Source organism: Thalassophryne amazonica, chromosome 20, assembly GCF_902500255.1.
Source record: "Thalassophryne amazonica chromosome 20, fThaAma1.1, whole genome shotgun sequence".
Lineage (NCBI taxonomy): Eukaryota > Metazoa > Chordata > Actinopteri > Batrachoidiformes > Batrachoididae > Thalassophryne > Thalassophryne amazonica.
The window spans coordinates 38507509-38526401 of record NC_047122.1 but is presented as its reverse complement, the minus strand read 5'-3'; the positions used below and the strand labels follow the sequence as shown (position 1 = coordinate 38526401).

Below are 18893 nucleotides of genomic sequence, written 5' to 3'. Positions count from 1 at the left end.
CTGCTGTGTGATAGTCATCTATAATTTTACCTTGAGCTTGGCAAAACAAAACAATTTACCCCCAAAAAAGCTGCAAATACCATTCGAAGGCATGCAAGTAGGTCTGGTGTTATTTTTTTCTTTTTGGCTTGTTTGACTACACAAAAAACACAAGTATAGTGCTTTTTTTGTGCTATGGTTTCCTTCACATATGACTGGTGTAGCAGACCGAACGGTCCGCCCCTAAAAATTGGTCTGTCTTTTGCATCTGCGTCATTTCAGACCACAGCAACGCGTCTGAGACTGAGTCTCTTCACCCAAAGCAATCAAATGGATTAATGTGATTATTAACCATCTGATGATAAAGGTAAAACCTCTTAAATCATTCAAGTCAGTTTTAAGCAGAAACGAGACCGTTTTAAGCAGAAACTCGCTGAAATTCTATGACGCTTTGAAATGACCGATGTGCAGTGAACGTATCAGCTAGCAGTTCCTTTAGCCGTGGTGCTCTGATCGCTTCTGCCGCCTTTTATGATGAAATAATGCTGAATTTATGTGGAAATGATTGTTGTACAAAAGCTTCAGATATCTCGCTGAGATAGATGACTGATGTGCAGTTGGAAGCACAAACGAGGTGTTAATCCGTGTACCACGTCATCACGGGAGATCGATTTTTAGGGGGACTGTTCTGTCAGCAACACCGGTGTTCTAAGTGTACATGATACTGACACAAGCACCATGGACATGTGCAGTTTGAGATCAAATTCCTTAAGCCCCTTTCACACCAGACCTGTGTAGAGTTCTACATATCTAGTACGTAGGAATGGCTGCTTAAATTGCGTGCAGGGGAGAGAAGCTTGGCTCTATAACACTGTTTTTAGACTACCTGGGCATGCAAATGGATTTGATACTTTGGAAAAAGTCAGAATACATTATTTCTAGGAGTTAATGGACTTTATTTAGCGTGCCACAATCATGAGAGAACTTGAGGAAGTGAAAGTGGAGCTGCAGCTGCCAATCGTGTGCACGATCCTTCCGTGATGAGTTAATAGTAGATGTGGAAGCTTGGCCCGAATAAAATCTAGCAAGGTGTGAAAGGGGCTTGATACTGTTGGCAGACTGATCTCAAATTAAGCATTGAAACAGGGTGCGCACTCGTGTCAGAGTCTGGACCGAGCCGTAGTTTACAGATAACTTCACAAAGTCAATGTGATAAATCTGATGCACATCTGGCTCCTGAACAGACGGTGCATCACACTTCCTAATCTCTCAATCTGCTCCAAATCTAATGGAATGGCACTGGGCGATCTACCTGCTGTTGTGAGAAGAGCACTGCAATAAAAAGCCATTTGAAAAGTTGGTTGGGATGAATTAGACAACTTTATATCAATTTAACAAAGAACTAGAAATCTGCAATATTCCACACCATTGGAGAGAAAAGCAGTGTTTTGTTTCGCTACATTGCAAAGGTAATTTATTTGCCCCCCCCAATACTCAAAATGTAGCTCAGATATAGGACAGATTACATACAAAGAAATCCATACCACTTTGAAAGTACAGTTAATACCTAAACAGTGCAGCAACATGATTTTTATTACTGCCCCTGCCCGCCCAAAAGAATCCCCTGGAATAAGACATTTCACGCATTACTTAAATGGCATAAAGGAATTAAGTGTTTGCTGCCTCTGTGCTAAATTAATCAAATTCAGACAACGTTCCTGATTGCTTTAGCCTGAGTACAGTTGGGAACGACCTGAAATGATTTGCACATTTGGTCCTCTGGTAAAAACAAATTTTAAAACATGTTTGGCACAAATTAAGATCATGTTTGTGCTTTTACCAAAATGTTGGAATGAGAAGTCCGGCGTAAACCTCTATGTGGTCTTTAAAATAATGAACAGCTGCAGCATGTCTGCTTTCCAAAGTCTTATTACCTGTGCAGGCACTAAAGTATTGCTGAACTTGATGTGTGTTTGTGTAGTCGACATATACGAGACTTTTGGTAACAAGGTGAAATTTGGTGCACAAGGTCACCTCATTACCTCAGATATTATGTTAAATATTGTCTTTCTTCAGTTTAAACTTACTCATTTGTCATAATGTAGCCAATAACGGCTGTCACGTCGTTAGTGACGTGATTACCAGAGAACCAAACCTCTTGAGTAGTCATCTGAGGGCAAACAGTCTTCATCACAAAAATGGAGCTGCACATTGATGATTACCATTATACATGGGAAAGGACTCCCCCCAACCCTCACACTTAGGAACACCTTACCAGTGGTACCTTTTAAATACTCTTATTTTAGTGGTGCAGATAACTAACAATTGTTCATTTCTGGAAACAAGCACCAAAATTGGAACTGAGATCAATAAAATCTTAGTCTTATCTTTTGAAAAAAACCAACTGGCCACTTAATTTCAATGGGTGACCAGGTAGGGAACAATGGAAGAATTACACAGGAGTCGAAATCTTAAAATGATCCAATCATATTGAAAACTATACCACATTATTTATCTGATTATAAAGATTCCAAAAAGGTATAGTTTGGACTGTGACTGAATGTTGGCGGTAAAAACAGCAAGAATGGTGACAAAGGTCAATTTCAATTTGTACAGGGGTCAAAAGTTAATGTTGCTCTAATTTGGGAGAAAAAAAATTAATGCAAATTATTGGTTAATAAGATTAATAAATGAAATAGTTTTGACTGTGTTGAATGACTGGTCTCCAAAGTAAAAATTAAACAATGGTGACATTTAGATTCTATGACATATGTTACCCCATAATGTGATAAATAAAGACATGCGGTGCAAACTATTCCTTTTTAAAAGCCCATTTTTTTACCATTTGAAAGATTCCTCTGTAAATATTTATCTGCTGCACGACTTGTAGAATCCTTGTAAAACACTACTGTGTCTTGAAGGGACAATGACTTGGATTTCAACCAAAATAAACACTAAGTATTAATTTAACACAAAAACTGAATGGAAGACAAGAGGGAAAATGTATCAATATACTGTATGTATTCCCCCCCAAAATAGTCTAAAGCTCTGACGAAGGGTATCGACATGCCACCGAGAGTCCATGTGATGACATTTAGAAACCATATTTTGCCTGGGTCTGTCGGCGAGTTATCTTGTTTTCTGCCCAGTTATTCTTCAATTCCAGTTCACGTTCCTTTGCCTAAAAGTGACAGAAGATGATAAAGTAAAATTTCTGCTTAACCTCTCGTGACTAGACCATCCTTTTCAAACAGGAAAACAGGATGTGGTAGACTGATGGAATTTGTTCAATCCAGTTGTTAAGCGTGACGTAACGCATCGTGATTTTCAACTTTCTGGTTTAAAAAAAAAAAAAAAGTCCTTTGTCAGCTGTTTGTGGTGGTTGGTTGTCTGCATCAGCTTACCTTCTTTAGAAGCTAAGACCTCACAGCCAGACTTCCCAGATGTGCGACTGAGTCAGTAGGTCGGAAACATGACCAGAGCTGTTGTTTTATAGATTCCCAGCCGATGACAAAACAGAAGTGGCTACAACTGATCAGGTAGGCCACCTACCCTGGCGTTTTTGTTTTGATTGCTGACGCTGTAGCAGCTGTACTGTCGATTTATGAAATTAATCTCATCAATTTACATAACCATAAGTGTTTTGTTTGGACCCGGAAACAGATTTATCACATGATGCGTTAAGTCAGAGCTCAACAGTCCTGTTATGAGGTCTGTATTTAGTAAGCAGGCCTCATATTTTGGAACATTTCTCTTAAGAGTTTAATCTTTAGGCACAAAACCAAACAGGGTAAAAAAAACAAAAAACAAACAGCTACCAAAAAATACAAGAGCTCACCCTGTGTTCACCTCAACTTTGCCATTTATGGTAATTTTGCTATTTTTTCTCCTAGAAATCTGACCCATCATTCAAGACTCAGAAATATAGAAGAAAATCCTATTAACTCTGAACATTCAAATGCTACATTATTAATCAACTTTTGTCATTTAACACCAACCGAGGAGTTACTTTCTCAGACATTAGCTGTTGTCCTTTTAAGCAGCACTCACCTGGTGTATGAGATATGTTATCTGGTGTTTACGTCGCTGTTGTCCTGTAGGCTGTTCACCTTTTTTCTAAACAAACCACATTTGAAATAAGAACAGACTTTAAAAGCCATATTCATTTCCATTACAGGAAACTAGCTGTTTTAATGAGGACATAAGCTCAGTGAGCACGGAAGAAAAAATGTCAACTAAATGTGTCACCTTGCTGAAGGACTGGCGGGTCTGCTTTTCCTCCGTCATGCCTTTGGTCATCCATTGCTGGTTCCCGCTCAACTGGTCATCTCCTTTAATCTCCAAAAACTTCACTTCCTCCTTTCCCCTGTTCCTTTTCCCCTGTAGCCGCATGAACTACAAAACAGTCCATTTAAGTAAGGAAAGGTTATTTCTATAAATCACAGAATTATCCTTGACATGATGATACCAAAAGTTTATTCCTTGCTGAAATATACAAGCAGCATGCCTTACCGCTTCATCATCAATGACAGCCGACTGTCCAGGCTCTTCCCCCTCTGCCAATCCAGGGTTAGCATCTTGATAGTATGGCTCATTATAGTATCCCTGTTCAAAGAGAAAATGTTTGACGTCACATTAATTGGGCAGCACAGTCTTGGTTGAGGGCGAGCCCTTGTATGTCCCCATCAGAAACATGGCACTTTCTCTGAGTTTTTAGGCAAATTACACAGCAAACAAAGTGAAAATGCAAAGAAAAAGTGACAATGCGATGGAACTCGGACACGTGTTGCGGTTTGTTTATGACCCGGAGCTCAAACATGTCGAGGTGGTTGCGCAGGTGAGAGAATGCATCTACTCTGGCGAGGTGTGTAGGCTAAAATTTACCTACATGACCTCTCTCATTTGCCTTATCTTCCCTTCTCTACTGGGAACTGGAAAATCCAAACGCATTTTTCGCAACTACTTCAGTGATTGTAGCCGAAAACAAAACAATACACAACCGGAGAAAAATTAATACCATTTCTTCGTTAAAAGTCATGCCGTGTTTGTACTGGCTGTCCCTGGATGTGGTCAAATGAGACTGCGCTGCCCTATTAATGTTCCTATATACAGATGATGTTTGGGGGGGTCCTGACTGACTTTCCACAGGCCCAGACCATGAGTGAGGAAAAACTATTTTGACTTTGTGTTAAGTATATCTCACTATTGAGGTAAAACACATGGAAAGGTTGAGAAAAGTTTTTTTCACTTGCTTCTTTAGGACAACGCCCCTCCTCACAGTGTCCACTCGCTGCGTAACAGTAAACTCTACTTGATTAAACATTCTCAAAATGATAACTATCTACAGTTAAGGACATTTTTAAGCACTGTGGCTTCAGACTCATTCAACCCATAGTACAATCTGTACTCTGTCCACCTGACTTCTACATGTTCTAGGGGTGGGAAGGAGAACCAGTTCAATATTTTTTTAAACCATCTGATTTGTACAGTGCATCCAGAAAGTATTCAGTGCTTCAATTTTTTTTCCACATTTTATGTTGCAGCCTTATTCCAAAATGGAGTAAATTCATTTTTCCCCCTCAAAGTTCTGCAGACAACACCCCATAATAAAAACTTTTTTTTTGTAAATTCATTAAAAACAAAAAATTAAGAAATCACATATACATAAGTATTCACACCCTTTGCTCAATACTTTGATGCACCTTTGGCAGCAATTACAGTCTCAAGTCTTTCAAGTCTGTCAGTCCACAGCCATTTTCAGATCTCTCCAGAGATGTTCAATCAGATTCAGGTCTGGGCTCTGGCTGGGCCACTCAAGGACGTAGGATGTGCTTAAGGTCATTGTTCTGCTGAAAGATGAATCAACAACCCAGTCTGAGGTCAAGAGCGCTCTGGAGCAGGTTTTCACCCAGGATGACTCTGTACACTGCTGCATTCATCTTGCCCTCAACCCTGACTAGTCTCCCAGTTCCTGCCAGTGAAAAACATCCCCACCACCACGCTTCACTGTAGGAATGGTGCCTGGTTTCCTCCAAACATGACACCTGGTATTCACACCAAAGAGTTCAATTGTGGTCACATCAGACCAGAGAATTTTTTTTCCTCATGGTCAGAGTTTTTTTGGGTGCCTTTTAGCAAACTCCTAGGTGGGTTGCCATGTGCTTTTTACTCAAGAGTGGCTTCCATCTGGCCACTCTACCATACAGGCTTGATTGGTGGATTGCTGCAGAAATGGCTGTCCTTCTGGAAGGTTCTCCTCTCTCCACATTGGAATGCTGGAGCTCTCACAGTGACCACCAGGTTCTTGGTCACCTCCCTCACTAAGGTCCTTCTCCCCCGATTGTTCAGTTTAGACAGGCAGCCAGCTCTAAGAAGAGTCCTGGTGGATCCAAACTTCTTCCATTTACAGATGATGGAGGCCACTGTGCTCATTGGGACCTTCAAAGCAGCAGAAATGTTACCCTTCCTCAGATTTGTGCCTCAAGACAATCCTCTCTGAGTTCTACAGCCAATTCCTTTGACTTCATGCTTGGTTTGTGCTCTGACACGCACTGTCAACTGAGGGACCTTATATGTAGACAGCTGTGTACTCCAGATGAACTCCAATTAAGCTGTAGAAACATCAAGGATGATGAGTGGAAACAGGATGCACATGAGCTCAATTCTGAGCTTCATGGCAAAGGCTGTGAATGCTTATGTACGAGGTCTATTAGATAATAAACCGACCCTTTTATTTTTTTTTTAACTATATGGATTTGAATGACGTGCGATTCCACCAATCATGCTTGAACCCTCGTGCGCATGCGTGAGTTTTTTCACGCGTGTCGGTGACGTCATTTCCCTGTGGGCAGGCCTTGAGTGAGATGTGGTCCCGCCCTCTCGGCTGAATTCCTTTGTTTCACACGCTGCTCGAGACGGCGTGCGTTGCTTTATCAACATTTTTTCTGGACCTGTGAGGAATATCCGAGTGGACACTATTCGAGAAATTAAGCTGGTTTTCGGTGAAAAGTTTAACAGCTGATGAGAGATTATGGGGTGTTTCTATCGGTGTAAGGACTTCCCACAGAGCAGGACGTCGTGCAGCGCTTCCAGGCGCCGTCGTCGGCCTGTTTCAACCTGAAAACATCCTAACTTAAGGCTTAATTCACCCAGGACGTCGTGAGAAAACAGAGAAGATTCAGAAGAGGCCGGCATGAGGGCTTTATGCGGACATTCCATTGTTTAAGGACATTTTTTAATGAAAGACGTGCGCGCAAATTCGCCGAGTCGTTTCCATGACGACTCGGCAAATCTGTGTGCGCCGCGACAGGAAAAACACCTCTGTGTTGAAAACCATTTGTAAAATTCAAGCGGCTTTTGATGGCTTTCAACAAGTGAGTAACTGAGAAATTGTTTAACAGCTTGGGCATGTTCCAACTTGCCCGTTAAGGTTTCCAACGGAGGTGTTTTTCCTGTCGCGACCCCCCCGCGGTCGGGTCCGGCCCGACATGCGACTCTGCCTACACGTTCTTTCATTACAAAATGTCCGTTAACAATGGAATGTCCGAATAAACTCCTCATGCCAACTTCTTCTGAAAGTTCTCTGATGACTTCCTGGGTCAACAGAGCCTGAAATGTGGAAGTTTTCAACTTGAAACGGCGAGACGCTGCCGCCTCGAAGCGCACATCGCCGTCAGGCGCCGTGGGCCATCCTTACGGCGACACTACAAGACCAAAATCTCTCATCAGCCGTTAAAAATTTTTACCGAAAACCAGGTGAATTTATCGAATGGTGTCCACTCAGTTGTGCCTTACAGTTTTGAAAAAATTTTGATCAAACAAAGCAGCAGTCTCTGAGCCATTCCTAAACAATGAAAAAAACGACGAGAGGGTGGGCCACTCCTCACTCAAAGACTGCCCACAGGCGAATGACGTAACCGACAGGCGTGAAAAAACTCTTGCATGCCCACGAGGGTTCAAGCATGTCTGATGTAATCACGTGATTCAAATCCATATGGTTTTTGAAAAAAAATAATAAGGTCGGATACTTTTCTAATAGACCTCGTACATGTGATTTTTTTTTTTTTTTAATACATTTTTAATAAATAAAAGTTTTCAGCAGGGGTGGTGGTTAATGCGCTTGATTTCAGTGCAGAAGGTCCCGGGTTCAAATCCCACCCCTGTCACATTTCTCCATGTAATGTGGAGTTGCGTCAGGAAGGGCTTTCATTGTAAAACCTGTGCCAATTCAACATGCAGATCCACGTTGGATTTGCTGTGACGACCCCGAGTGCAATCAAGGGAGCAGCCGAAGGGACTTACTTAAAAAAAAACAAAAAAACTTTTCACATCATTATTGTGGGGTATTGTGTCGCAGCCACTCTGCTCTGTGTCAGCCTGATCCCATCAGATCTCAGAAGCTAAGCAGTGCGGGACCTGATAGTACTTGGATGGGAGACCTCTTTGGAACACCTGCAGCTCTGTGTTTCTTCAGGTAAAGCCAGAGTTGCGTCAGGAAGGGCATCCAGTGTAAAACCTGTGCCGAATACCAATACGGATCTGGCTGTATCCGCTGTGGAGACCCCGAACAAAAACGGGACCAGCCGAAAGGACAAAAACAACAACATTGTGGGGTATTGTATGCAGAATTTTGAGAGGCAAAAATTAATTTCATCCATTTTTGAATAAGGCTGGAACATAAAATGTGGAAAAAGTGAAGTGTTGTGAATATTTTCTGGATGCACCGTTCACCTCAGATGTTTATCAGTTTCTCTAAATCAATGTTGCTATAATTTGACAGTTTGGGGCTGCCAAAACCCATGTGTCATGATGCCAAACTCTGTATCTAGCAACAAGAAACCTGCATTGACACCAAAAACCTGTGCAGGCCTACATTTTTCCCATTACAGAAAATTGATCAGGAATTGATAAGGGATTAATGAATTAAGAACTAATAAAGGGTGAGACCAATAATCACAACCAATATTGATTAAATCTCATCAATTCCCATCCCTAACACGATCTCAAAAAGTAAACTCTACTTGATTAAACATTCTCAAAATGATAATAACATTATCTACAGTTAAGGACATTTTTCATGTGCAGGAAAATAAACCTTTAACACAGCAGGGATCCAGGCTCTGCCACACCGCTGGCAGAAGGATGTGTACAAAGAAGACTATTTTTGAAAAAGAGCTTGCAAAGAAACTCATTCCAGAAAAGCATCATAATAATTAGAATAAAAAGCTGAATTCAACTCTTGCATGCACTTGTGTCTAAATTATCTTTACCTGAGGGAAAGCCTCTGGGCCTGCTATGGGCTCCTGGTATTGAGGGTACTGAGTTCCCCATGCAGCTCCTCTGTCATGGTTTCCCCCAAAATCAAGAGGGGCATCTGACTGGCCGGGTTCATTCGGCGCTATGAAAGAAAAAGGGTCTGCAGGGGCTGCTGGTTGAGGCTCTATGCTCGGGATGACATCAGGAAGAGGCTTGGAGCTCTCGTCTAAGGAAAAGTAGTTCTGTGGAGTCATTTCCTCCTCGTTATCCTGATCATCACTGGATATCTGTTTAGCTAGCTGCAAAGTGGCTGATTTTGCTGCTGCTTTGATTGCAGAGGGAGATGCACTAGAACCGAGCAGACCCTGGGCAAGTGTTCCAGGCTTAGGTCCTCTGGGTTCTTGCCGTTTGGTGAGGGCGTGAGGAATCAGGGGCCTCTCAGTTTCCTTCACCGTCAGGTGTTTGGGTTGTGGCAAAAGAGCTGACAGACTTGAACCTGAACCCTGAAGTAGTGTCAGAAAATGGGAAAAAGGAAATGTGAGACTTTGAAGACTGAATGCTACATCAATATTTTAATGTCAAGTATACTGTGTATTCTGTGTATACTGAACAATAATAGAAATAGTTATTAGTTGTAGCCTTTAAGGAGATAGAAGAGGATCACAGCAAAGATATAAGCAGTATGAGTTCTATCTGCTACTTAGGTGAATGCAAAACCTTCCAGAATGGTTACATTTTACAATCAGTATTTTTTCCTTTATTAAGATTTTACACTTTTTATACTCATATTAATCTGTTTTTCAAAATATATTAATTTTGATCATGTCATTTTAGTTTATGGACCACAATAGAAATAAATGCTCACACTTATTTGACAGGTCTGGTCAGAGCGCATGTACTGGTGACACACATCACAGTACAGAACCACTTTGGGACCTGGATGGCAACCACCCAGGGAGACTACCAGCTCATCCCCACATTTTTGAAAGTAATCATTGATCTGCTACAGCCAGGCGAGTTTGGGGTGTCCCCTTAGCCTTTTCTGGTTGAGGGGGTCCTCAATACTGAGGCACTTATGTTCTGGATCATGCCCAGAGACACTTGCTACATGGTGCAAGTGATACTCATCATCAGAGTCTCCCCAAGTAACCATTCATTTGAAACAAAGTCATCCCAGCAGTACTCATGGATCCTCAGAATAGACCAAATACTAAAAGACATCCAGTCACCACTTCAAGTCATTGGTTAGATCCAAGAATCACAACAGGGCAGTAAAGCAGGAAGCACCAGAATCCCCTAAAGACTTGTATGTTCATTCTCTTGCATATCAGCATCAACAAACGTCTGTCCGACAACCTCGTGACCTTAGGTGTCTACTGGTCTCAAAGGCCAAGGACACAGACATGAATTTCCCTGCTGAAATAATTCAATCACACCCTGGATCTTGGCCATTTGTTGTAATGTTGAGTTTTACAATGGCGACTTAACAGTAAATAATTCAAATCAAATCAAACGCAGGCGGGACAATTCTTACCCGGTGTTGTAATTTCTTCTTGGCTGGCTCATCCTCGTCGGAATCTGACTATTAACAAGAAACGGGATCAGTTTTAATCACCACCCTGTTTTCACAGTACTAACAATTAAAAGCAAAATTCTGACCAAAAAAAAAAATGCTCACATCCTGCCTCTGGATCTGCGGTATCGGGATTTTAACAGGCTCTGTTCGCTTCTTCGGCTTAGGCAGAGCAGAAAATAATCCTCCTTTAGCTGGCTGAGGGTCGAGGTCAGCGCTGGACACACTGTCTCCTGTCCAGAGGTTTGTTTTTGTCTCCTTACTTGCTCCGTCGGTCCCTTCAAGGTTTATGGGAGCAGGAAGGACTGAGAAAAGCCCCTCAGCTGGCCGACTCTCTACCGCCGACTCCGAATCACTCTCATCACTGCTGCCGTAGGCTACTAAAGACATGCTTGCTGCCGTTAATAAATATAATTAATGTAAAGCAAGCCGTGGACATGGATAATCACTGGACTGTAGCAGCTTCGCAGCGCTAGCCTTCAGGTTAGTTAGGCCGCAGCAAACGCTTTTAGAATACTGGACCACCAGCTTTTTTGTTTTTGCTATCAAGATAATGTGTCTCGCGTTTGTTACTACATATAAAACGACATAATTTTTGACTTTTTTTTCCACCCGATAAACGGCGCTTTTGTCAAATAAAAATTAAGCTAGCAGGCTTTCGCCTCCATCAAAACATTCGCTTCCATCGTTCGTTCAAAAAAATCACACCTGCGCAGTTTTCTGCGCAGCTTCTTCTTCTTTTACTGTATCATGGTATATACCATTAGATTGCTAGGGCCCCCTACTGGTGAATGAAGTTAGACAGGTTAAATGATTTTAGTGGAGGTGTTAAATTTTTTGCAGATACACTGCAAAATCCTGGTAAGATAAGACCAACAAACCTTCAGAAACCTGTGTCATTCTTCAGACTGTTGGCTAAGATAATTACCAATTATTTGCACTGGTACCACTGGAATGACTTCATGTCAAAAAACTATTTACTTAGTGTCACTCACATGAGGAACAAGTATTTAATTAATTTCATTTAATATTTATTTAACCAGGTTAGTCCCATTGAGACTGAGATCTCTTTTGCAAGGGAGACTTGGACAATTATAAAGTTTCCAATTCACTTAACCTGCATGTCTTTAAATGTGGGAGGAAACTGGAGCACCCAGAGGAAACTCACCCAAACCCATGCAAACTCCACACAAAAAGGCCACAGGTGGGAATTGATCCTATGACCTTCTTGCTGTGAGGCAACTGTGCTAACTACTAAGCCACCATGCTGCCATAGTAAGTAAGCAAGTTTTATTTAAGAACTACATTTAAACGCAGCTTTCACTGACCAAAGTGCTGTACAACGTATATAAAACATATGGTAAATATACCTATAAATACAGATCAAAAGACATTTACATGCAAACTGATACCGTTACCTGGGGATCACCATCACACAGGACCTCATGTGGAAGCTAAACGTCAGCTCTCTGATCAAGAGAGCACAACAGAGGATGTACTTTCTGTGGCAGCTGAGGAAGTTCAACCTGCCAAAACAATGATGGTGAACTTCTACACTGCCATCACTGAGTCCATCATCTCCTCTTCCATCACCGTCTGTTACACTGCTGCCACTGCTAACGACAAGAGCAGACTGCAACGTATCATCCACGCAGCAGAGAAGGTGATCGACTGCAATCTGCTATCCCTACAGGACCTGTACACCTCCAGGGTCACAAGGCGAGCAAGAAAGTTTATGGCTGATCCCTCTCACCCAGGACACAAACTTTTTGTCACTCTCCCCTCTGGCAGATGGCTGAGGTCTATCAGGAGTAAAACCTCAAGACACAAAAACACAGCCTATTCACAGCTAGACTAATAAATAATGGCAGATATTTTTTTATTTTACAGTGAACATAGTTTTGCCTGTTTGACTACTTGACTCTTTTACAAGTGTTTTTTCCTTTTCTTTTTTATTGATGTTTATGCACCAACACCACATCAAATTCCTTGAATGTGAGAACTTACTTGCCAATAAATTTGATTCTGATTCTGATGCCAACAACAACAACAACAACCACTCACTTGCATTATGAGAAAGACAAGACATTTTTGGCTGTGTGCATGTGTGACAGAAACCAATATTAGTCGCTGTGCATCTCATAGCCAATAAGCCTCACTCCCCCAACTGTCAAAGGATACTCTGGCCACTCAGGTCAGAGAGTGGGTTTCTTTGTGTCAGCCTGATCCTACCAGATCTCAGAAGCTAAGAAGGATAGGCCCTGATTAGTGTTTGGAGAAACTGGAGAAAAATAAACATCCACACAATCAAAAAAAGATACACAAATAAAAACATATAATAAAAACACAATAGAAATCTATAAAAGAATTAAAACGACAAAGTGAGTAAATTGACAAGAGTAAACTCAGCAGGCCATGGTTTAACAAAATTTTCATGAAATAAGAGATATCTTAAAGAATCAGTGGTGCCATTACACTGAAATTCAATAGATAATTTCCTAAAATTATAATAACAGTCCAATGGCTTATCACCCTGTGACATCAATTTATCCAGTAGTGTGTTCTTAATGATCTCACCATTTTAAATATAATTTGAAAGGAATCTAGACTGGATTCGTTGCACAGGAGATCTAATAGACAAGGATCTATGATAAAAGCTGTACATGTTCTTTCTTATAACATCAACCACTGTATGGATTTGTAATGCATTTAGCAAATGCGAATAATGGTGCCTTTTTCTCAGACCCATAACATTTTTAATTAAACTAACCTGGGCAGATTTTAATGAAGCAATATCAGACCTTATATAGTGGGTCGCAATCCATAGCATACAACATTGTGGGACAACAAATACATTTCCATAAACACGATTTTACAGAAGTATGTAGACCTGGGTATTGAAATCCAACTGATGCTAACTTATACATGTTCCTTCTGCCAGCACTTATCCTATTATTTACATGGCTGGTGTGCTTACCCACAGAATCAAACTTGACACTTAGAATCTCCATATGAGTTTGTATGTAGATTTCACTTGACTTTAGATTAAACTTAGGTGGGATTTTTAGTAGGCTTTTTCCTACAATATAAACTTGAGTTTTCTTTAAACCAAACTTAAGCTGCTAGTCATCAGTAACTTGTGCAGATGTTAATAAGTGACTGAAGACCTGGGGCAGTTGAACTCAGTATTGTTACATCTTCAGCATACACACGTGTTAACTTTGTAATCGAAGACTCTAACACCAGTATTTGTATTTTGCAAACTGATTAGCAGATCATGAATAAAGATATTAAGCGAGGGAAATAACAAACTTCCCTGCTTCATACCCTGAGTAACATGGAAAGAAGGGCTGACCCTGTGATTCCATCTGATGCATGCATGGCTATTTTTATACCAATTGTGTAGAAATAATCAATACCTATGTGGGATTTTATCATACAATTTAAACAGGAGACCATCATGCCAAATTGAGTCAAAACTTTTCTCTGCATCTAATGAACATAAATAGACAGGTGAACCACGATTATTGAAATATGCTATGGAATCGTTAATAAGAGACATAGCCAAATTTGTACTTAAACCTTCTCTAAAACCAAACTGAAAGTCTGAGGGCACAAAGTCCACCATGAGTAACATTTTGGCAATTTTACAACAGAGCTCAAAGTAATAGGTCTATAATGTTCCGACAGACTGGGATCGAGCGTAGGCTTTTTTAATACAGGAACTATTACACTTAGTCTAACAATATCAGGTACTACACCATATGATAACATCACAAAAATAAGTTAGCTAACTGGTTACACAAAGATTTGCATAAACCATTGAATAGATGTTCAGCTGTAATTCCATCTAGCCCTGGGGCTACCCCTTTATTTAGCTTCAGGATTAGATTTTTCATATTATTACCTGTGATGCTACAATGGCCAGATTTATCAGAACTATGAAGTTCAGCTTTTCCTGTAACAAAATACTTGACTGAATCAGTATGAGGTGATTTATTAATACTGTGAGAGATTATACCTTTATACTAACTGACAAAATGACTGAGGACTGTACAGAACACTGTTGCTGACATTTAAGTTTATTCCAGAAAGCTTTCATATTTTTTGTATAATACAAATGATTAAGCATATCAAGATTTCTAAGTGCCATGTTGTCAATGTACGTTCTACTAATGCACCAAAACTTTTTTTTTTTTTACATTTTTGAGAACCTCAAACACTGGACCATGTCTGGGCCTACCAGCATCAACCCAGAGAGACCACCAAAAACGCTTTTTTATCTCTAATTTTACTGAGTTTGGGACACCAGTACGGTTTAGGCTTAAAAACTGCTTAGGCCTAAATGTTTTTATAGGGGTCACAATTTAGAGTTGCTCCAATGATGGGGAAAAAGTGATGCAAATTATTGGTTGAGCTACTTTGGTTTAGGTTACACCATCTATTATGCTTACTTATGATGTTACGAGGTAACATACAAGGGGCATTCCAGAAGTTTTGAGACTTTTTTTTAGGAGAGGCAGTTATACGAGGGCTGTCAATAAAGTATAGGTCCTTTTTATTTTTTTCAAAAACTATATGGATTTCATTCATATGTTTTTACGTCAGACATGCTTGAACCCTCGTGCGCATGTGTGAGTTTTTCCACGCCTGTCGGTGACGTCATTCGCCTGTGAGCACTCCTTGTGGGAGGAGTCGTCCAGCCCCTCGTCGGAATTCCTTTGTCTGAGAAGTTGCTGAGAGACTGGCGCTTTGTTTGATCAAAATTTTTTCTAAACCTGTGAGACACATTGAAGTGGACACGGTTCGAAAAATTAAGCTGGTTTTTGGTGAAAATTTTAACGGCTGATGAGAGATTTTGAGGTGATACTGTCGCTTTAAGGACTTCCCACGGAGTGAGACGTCGTGCAGCGCTCTCAGGCGCCGTCGTCAGCCTGTTTCAAGCTGAAAACCTCCACATTTCAGGCTCTATTGATCCAGGACGTCGTGAGAGAACAGAGAAGTTTCAGAAGAAGTCGGTTTCAGCATTTTATCCGGATATTCCACTGTTAAAGGAGATTTTTTTTAATGAAAGACGTGCGGACGGGTCCGTGCGGACGGGTCCGCGCGTCGGGACGCAGCCGGCGCGGTGCGGCGGCACAGGACAAACACCTCCCTGTTGATAACCATTTGTAAAATCCAGGCGGCTTTTGATGGCTTTCAGTGGAGTATATGAGAAATTGTTTAACAGCTGGACATGTTCCAACTTGTCCTTAAGGCTTCCAACAGAGGTGTTTTTCCTGTGGCGGAGCGTCGCAGCGGCTGCACGTCTTGCATTAAAAAAATCTCCTTTAACAGTGGAATATCCGGATAAAATGCTGAAACCGACTTCTTCTGAAACTTCTCTGTTCTCTCACGACGTCCTGGATCAATAGAGCCTGAAATGTGGAGGTTTTCAGCTTGAAACAGGCTGACGACGGCGCCTGACGAGGGGCTGGACGACTCCTCCCACAAGGAGTGCTCAAAGGCAAATGACGTCACAGACAGGCGTGGAAAAACTCACGCATGCGCACGAGGGTTCAAGCATGTCTGACGTAAAAACATATTAATGAAATCCATATAGTTTTTGAAAAAAATAAAAAGGACCTATACTTTATTGACAGACCTCGTATCAGTTATTGATTAATGTAATTTATATTATTACTATACATCTATAATAAGCTGACATTCCAAATTTTGTTATTCCAGGTTGAAGGATACAGCTGTAGCAACACTTTGAATACAACCTACTAAGCATTGCTTGTCACAACTGCTGAGTGTGTTGAATGTATTAGGGACATGAAGACAATTTGGAAGCTCACTATGCAATAACGTTTTGTGTTAAACTGGACAAGAATGTCACAGAAACTTTTGAAATGTTCCAGGCTGCTTTATGGATTAATTTGTATGAGCTAAACATCTGGTTTTTGCTGGCACAAGAGGTTCAAGGATAGCAGAGAGGAAGTGAGAGACAATGAGAGGTGTGGAAGGGACAGGGACATCAGAATGCCAAAATTGGAAGAGAAAATTAGCAATTTTTTTTTATTTTTTTTTTTGGATGAGGACTGTTGTGTGTCTATTGAGACAATAAACATACAGTCTGGAGTGGTGTGGCAAATGTGCACAAAATTATTTATCAAAATTTGAACATGTGCAAAATTTGTGGAAAGTTTGTTCCCATGGTGCTCTGTAACAAACAGAAGGAAAGATGTGTAGGTGACAGCAGGGAGATGTTTGAGCTCAATACCTCCAATCCTAGAGTATTTGAGTCTTTGGTGACCTGTGACAACAGCTGGATCTGCTGTTATGATCTAGAGACCAATAGACAGAGTGCCAAATGAAAGCATCCTGGCTCCCCCAAAGCCAAGAAGGCCAGGCAGAGCAAGTCCACTAGGAAGCTCGTGATAATCCCCTTTTTTGAGAACAAGTGCATCACTGGGTTCCCTCTGGCCAGACAGTCAACAAAGATTAATATGTGGAGGTTTTCAGGGAGTTCAGGAAGAGATGTCATTGCAAAAGGTCAGAGCTCTTCCAGTCAGCTTTGTGGCACCTGCACCAGGACAATGCAGTAGTTCACACTTGAATCTGCGTGCAAACGGCCCAGCTGCAGCTTCCTCTGTGAATCAGGAGGTGATTAGAGCTGTTTTCAACAACCAGTTTGCAGAATAAAATGATTAATCCGCCATGAAATAATTATTTTATATACACAGCGTCCAGTGCAGAGTGCGTGGCAGCCTGTAGAACAAAGAACGGCGTCTAGCTGTGAACACAGCGCATCCGATTTGCATCCGCTGCAAATCAGATGCAAAGCAGAAGTAATAAAAACACTTTATTCGTGGCCAATCTGTATGCAGTCGCTACAACTTATTTTAGCTCGTGATGTGGACATGATGGGCACACAAAATATCCATTTTACACACTGTCCCAGTCCGCTGCCAAGCCGCAAATCCCTCTCAGTTGCGGATATCAGCAGAGTATGTTTGTGTATGTGTTGAGTATGTATGTAGTATATAAGGCGGATGTCATCCGCAGCCAAAATTTTGTGCAGGTCAAAAATCCTGGTAACGGAAAAACGTGGCTCTGCAGATAATTGCAAACGTGTGCGGGTGTCGGCCGACTCATACAAGCATGTTTCACGCATATTGCGGATGTTAAGCAAATATGACCCAATTTTGTGCGCAATCCATACGCAAATCCTCCTCAACGCCAGTGGGACTGGGTCCTAAGCCAGTGCATGTCCAGTCCCGTCTGAAGTTTGCCAGAGAACATATGGATGATCCAGAAGAGGATTGGGAGAATATCATGTGGTCAGATGAAACGAAAATAGAACTTTTTAGTAAAAACTCAACTAGTCATGTTTGGAGGAAGAAGAATGCTGAGTTGCATCCCAAGAACACAATATCCACTGTGAAGCATGGGGGTGGAAACATCATGCTTTGGGGGTGTTTTTCTACAAAGGGGACAGGACGACTGATAGGTGTTAAGGGAAGAATGAACGTGGCCATGTGTCGTGAGATTTTAAGCCAAAACCTTCTTCCATCAAAGAGAGCATTGAAGATGCAACGTGGCTGGGTCTTCCAGCATGACAATGATCCCAAACACACTGCTCAGGCAACAAAGGAGTGGCTCCGTAAAAAGCATTTCAAGATCTTGGACTGGCCAAGCCAGTCTCCAGACCTCAACCTAATAGAAAATTTGTTGAAGGAGTTGAAAGTCTGTGTTGCCCAGCGACAGCCCCAAAATATCACTGCTCTAGAGGAGATCTGCATGGAGGAATGGGCCAAAATACCAGCTACAGTGTGTGCAAATCTGGTGAAGACGTTTGACCTCTGTCATTGCCAACAAAGGTTATGTTACAAAGTATTGAGTTGAACTTTTGTTATTGACTAAATACTTATTTTCCACCATAATTTACAAATAAATTCTTTAAAAATCCTACAATGTGATTTCCTGGATTTTTTTCTCATTTTGTCTCTCATAGTTGAAGTGTACCTATGATGAAAAATACAGACTTCTCTCTGTATGAAAAATACAGATCTCTCGCATCATATATATACACACACACACC

At 41.2% G+C, this 18893-nt stretch overlaps 1 protein-coding gene across 1 annotated transcript; it reads right to left on the bottom strand.

The window, feature by feature from the left end:
- Window positions 1-2871: 2871 nt before the first annotated feature.
- Window positions 2872-11197, bottom strand: prcc (proline rich mitotic checkpoint control factor). Its single transcript, XM_034161179.1, has 7 exons — window positions 10913-11197; window positions 10769-10816; window positions 9249-9737; window positions 4492-4584; window positions 4228-4374; window positions 4030-4095; window positions 2872-3160 (listed from the first exon to the last, which is right to left on the bottom strand). The coding sequence occupies exons 1-7, from the start codon at window positions 11195-11197 to the stop codon at window positions 3074-3076; spliced, it is 1215 nt and encodes a 404-aa protein (XP_034017070.1). The 3' UTR covers window positions 2872-3073.
- Window positions 11198-18893: the final 7696 nt, after the last annotated feature.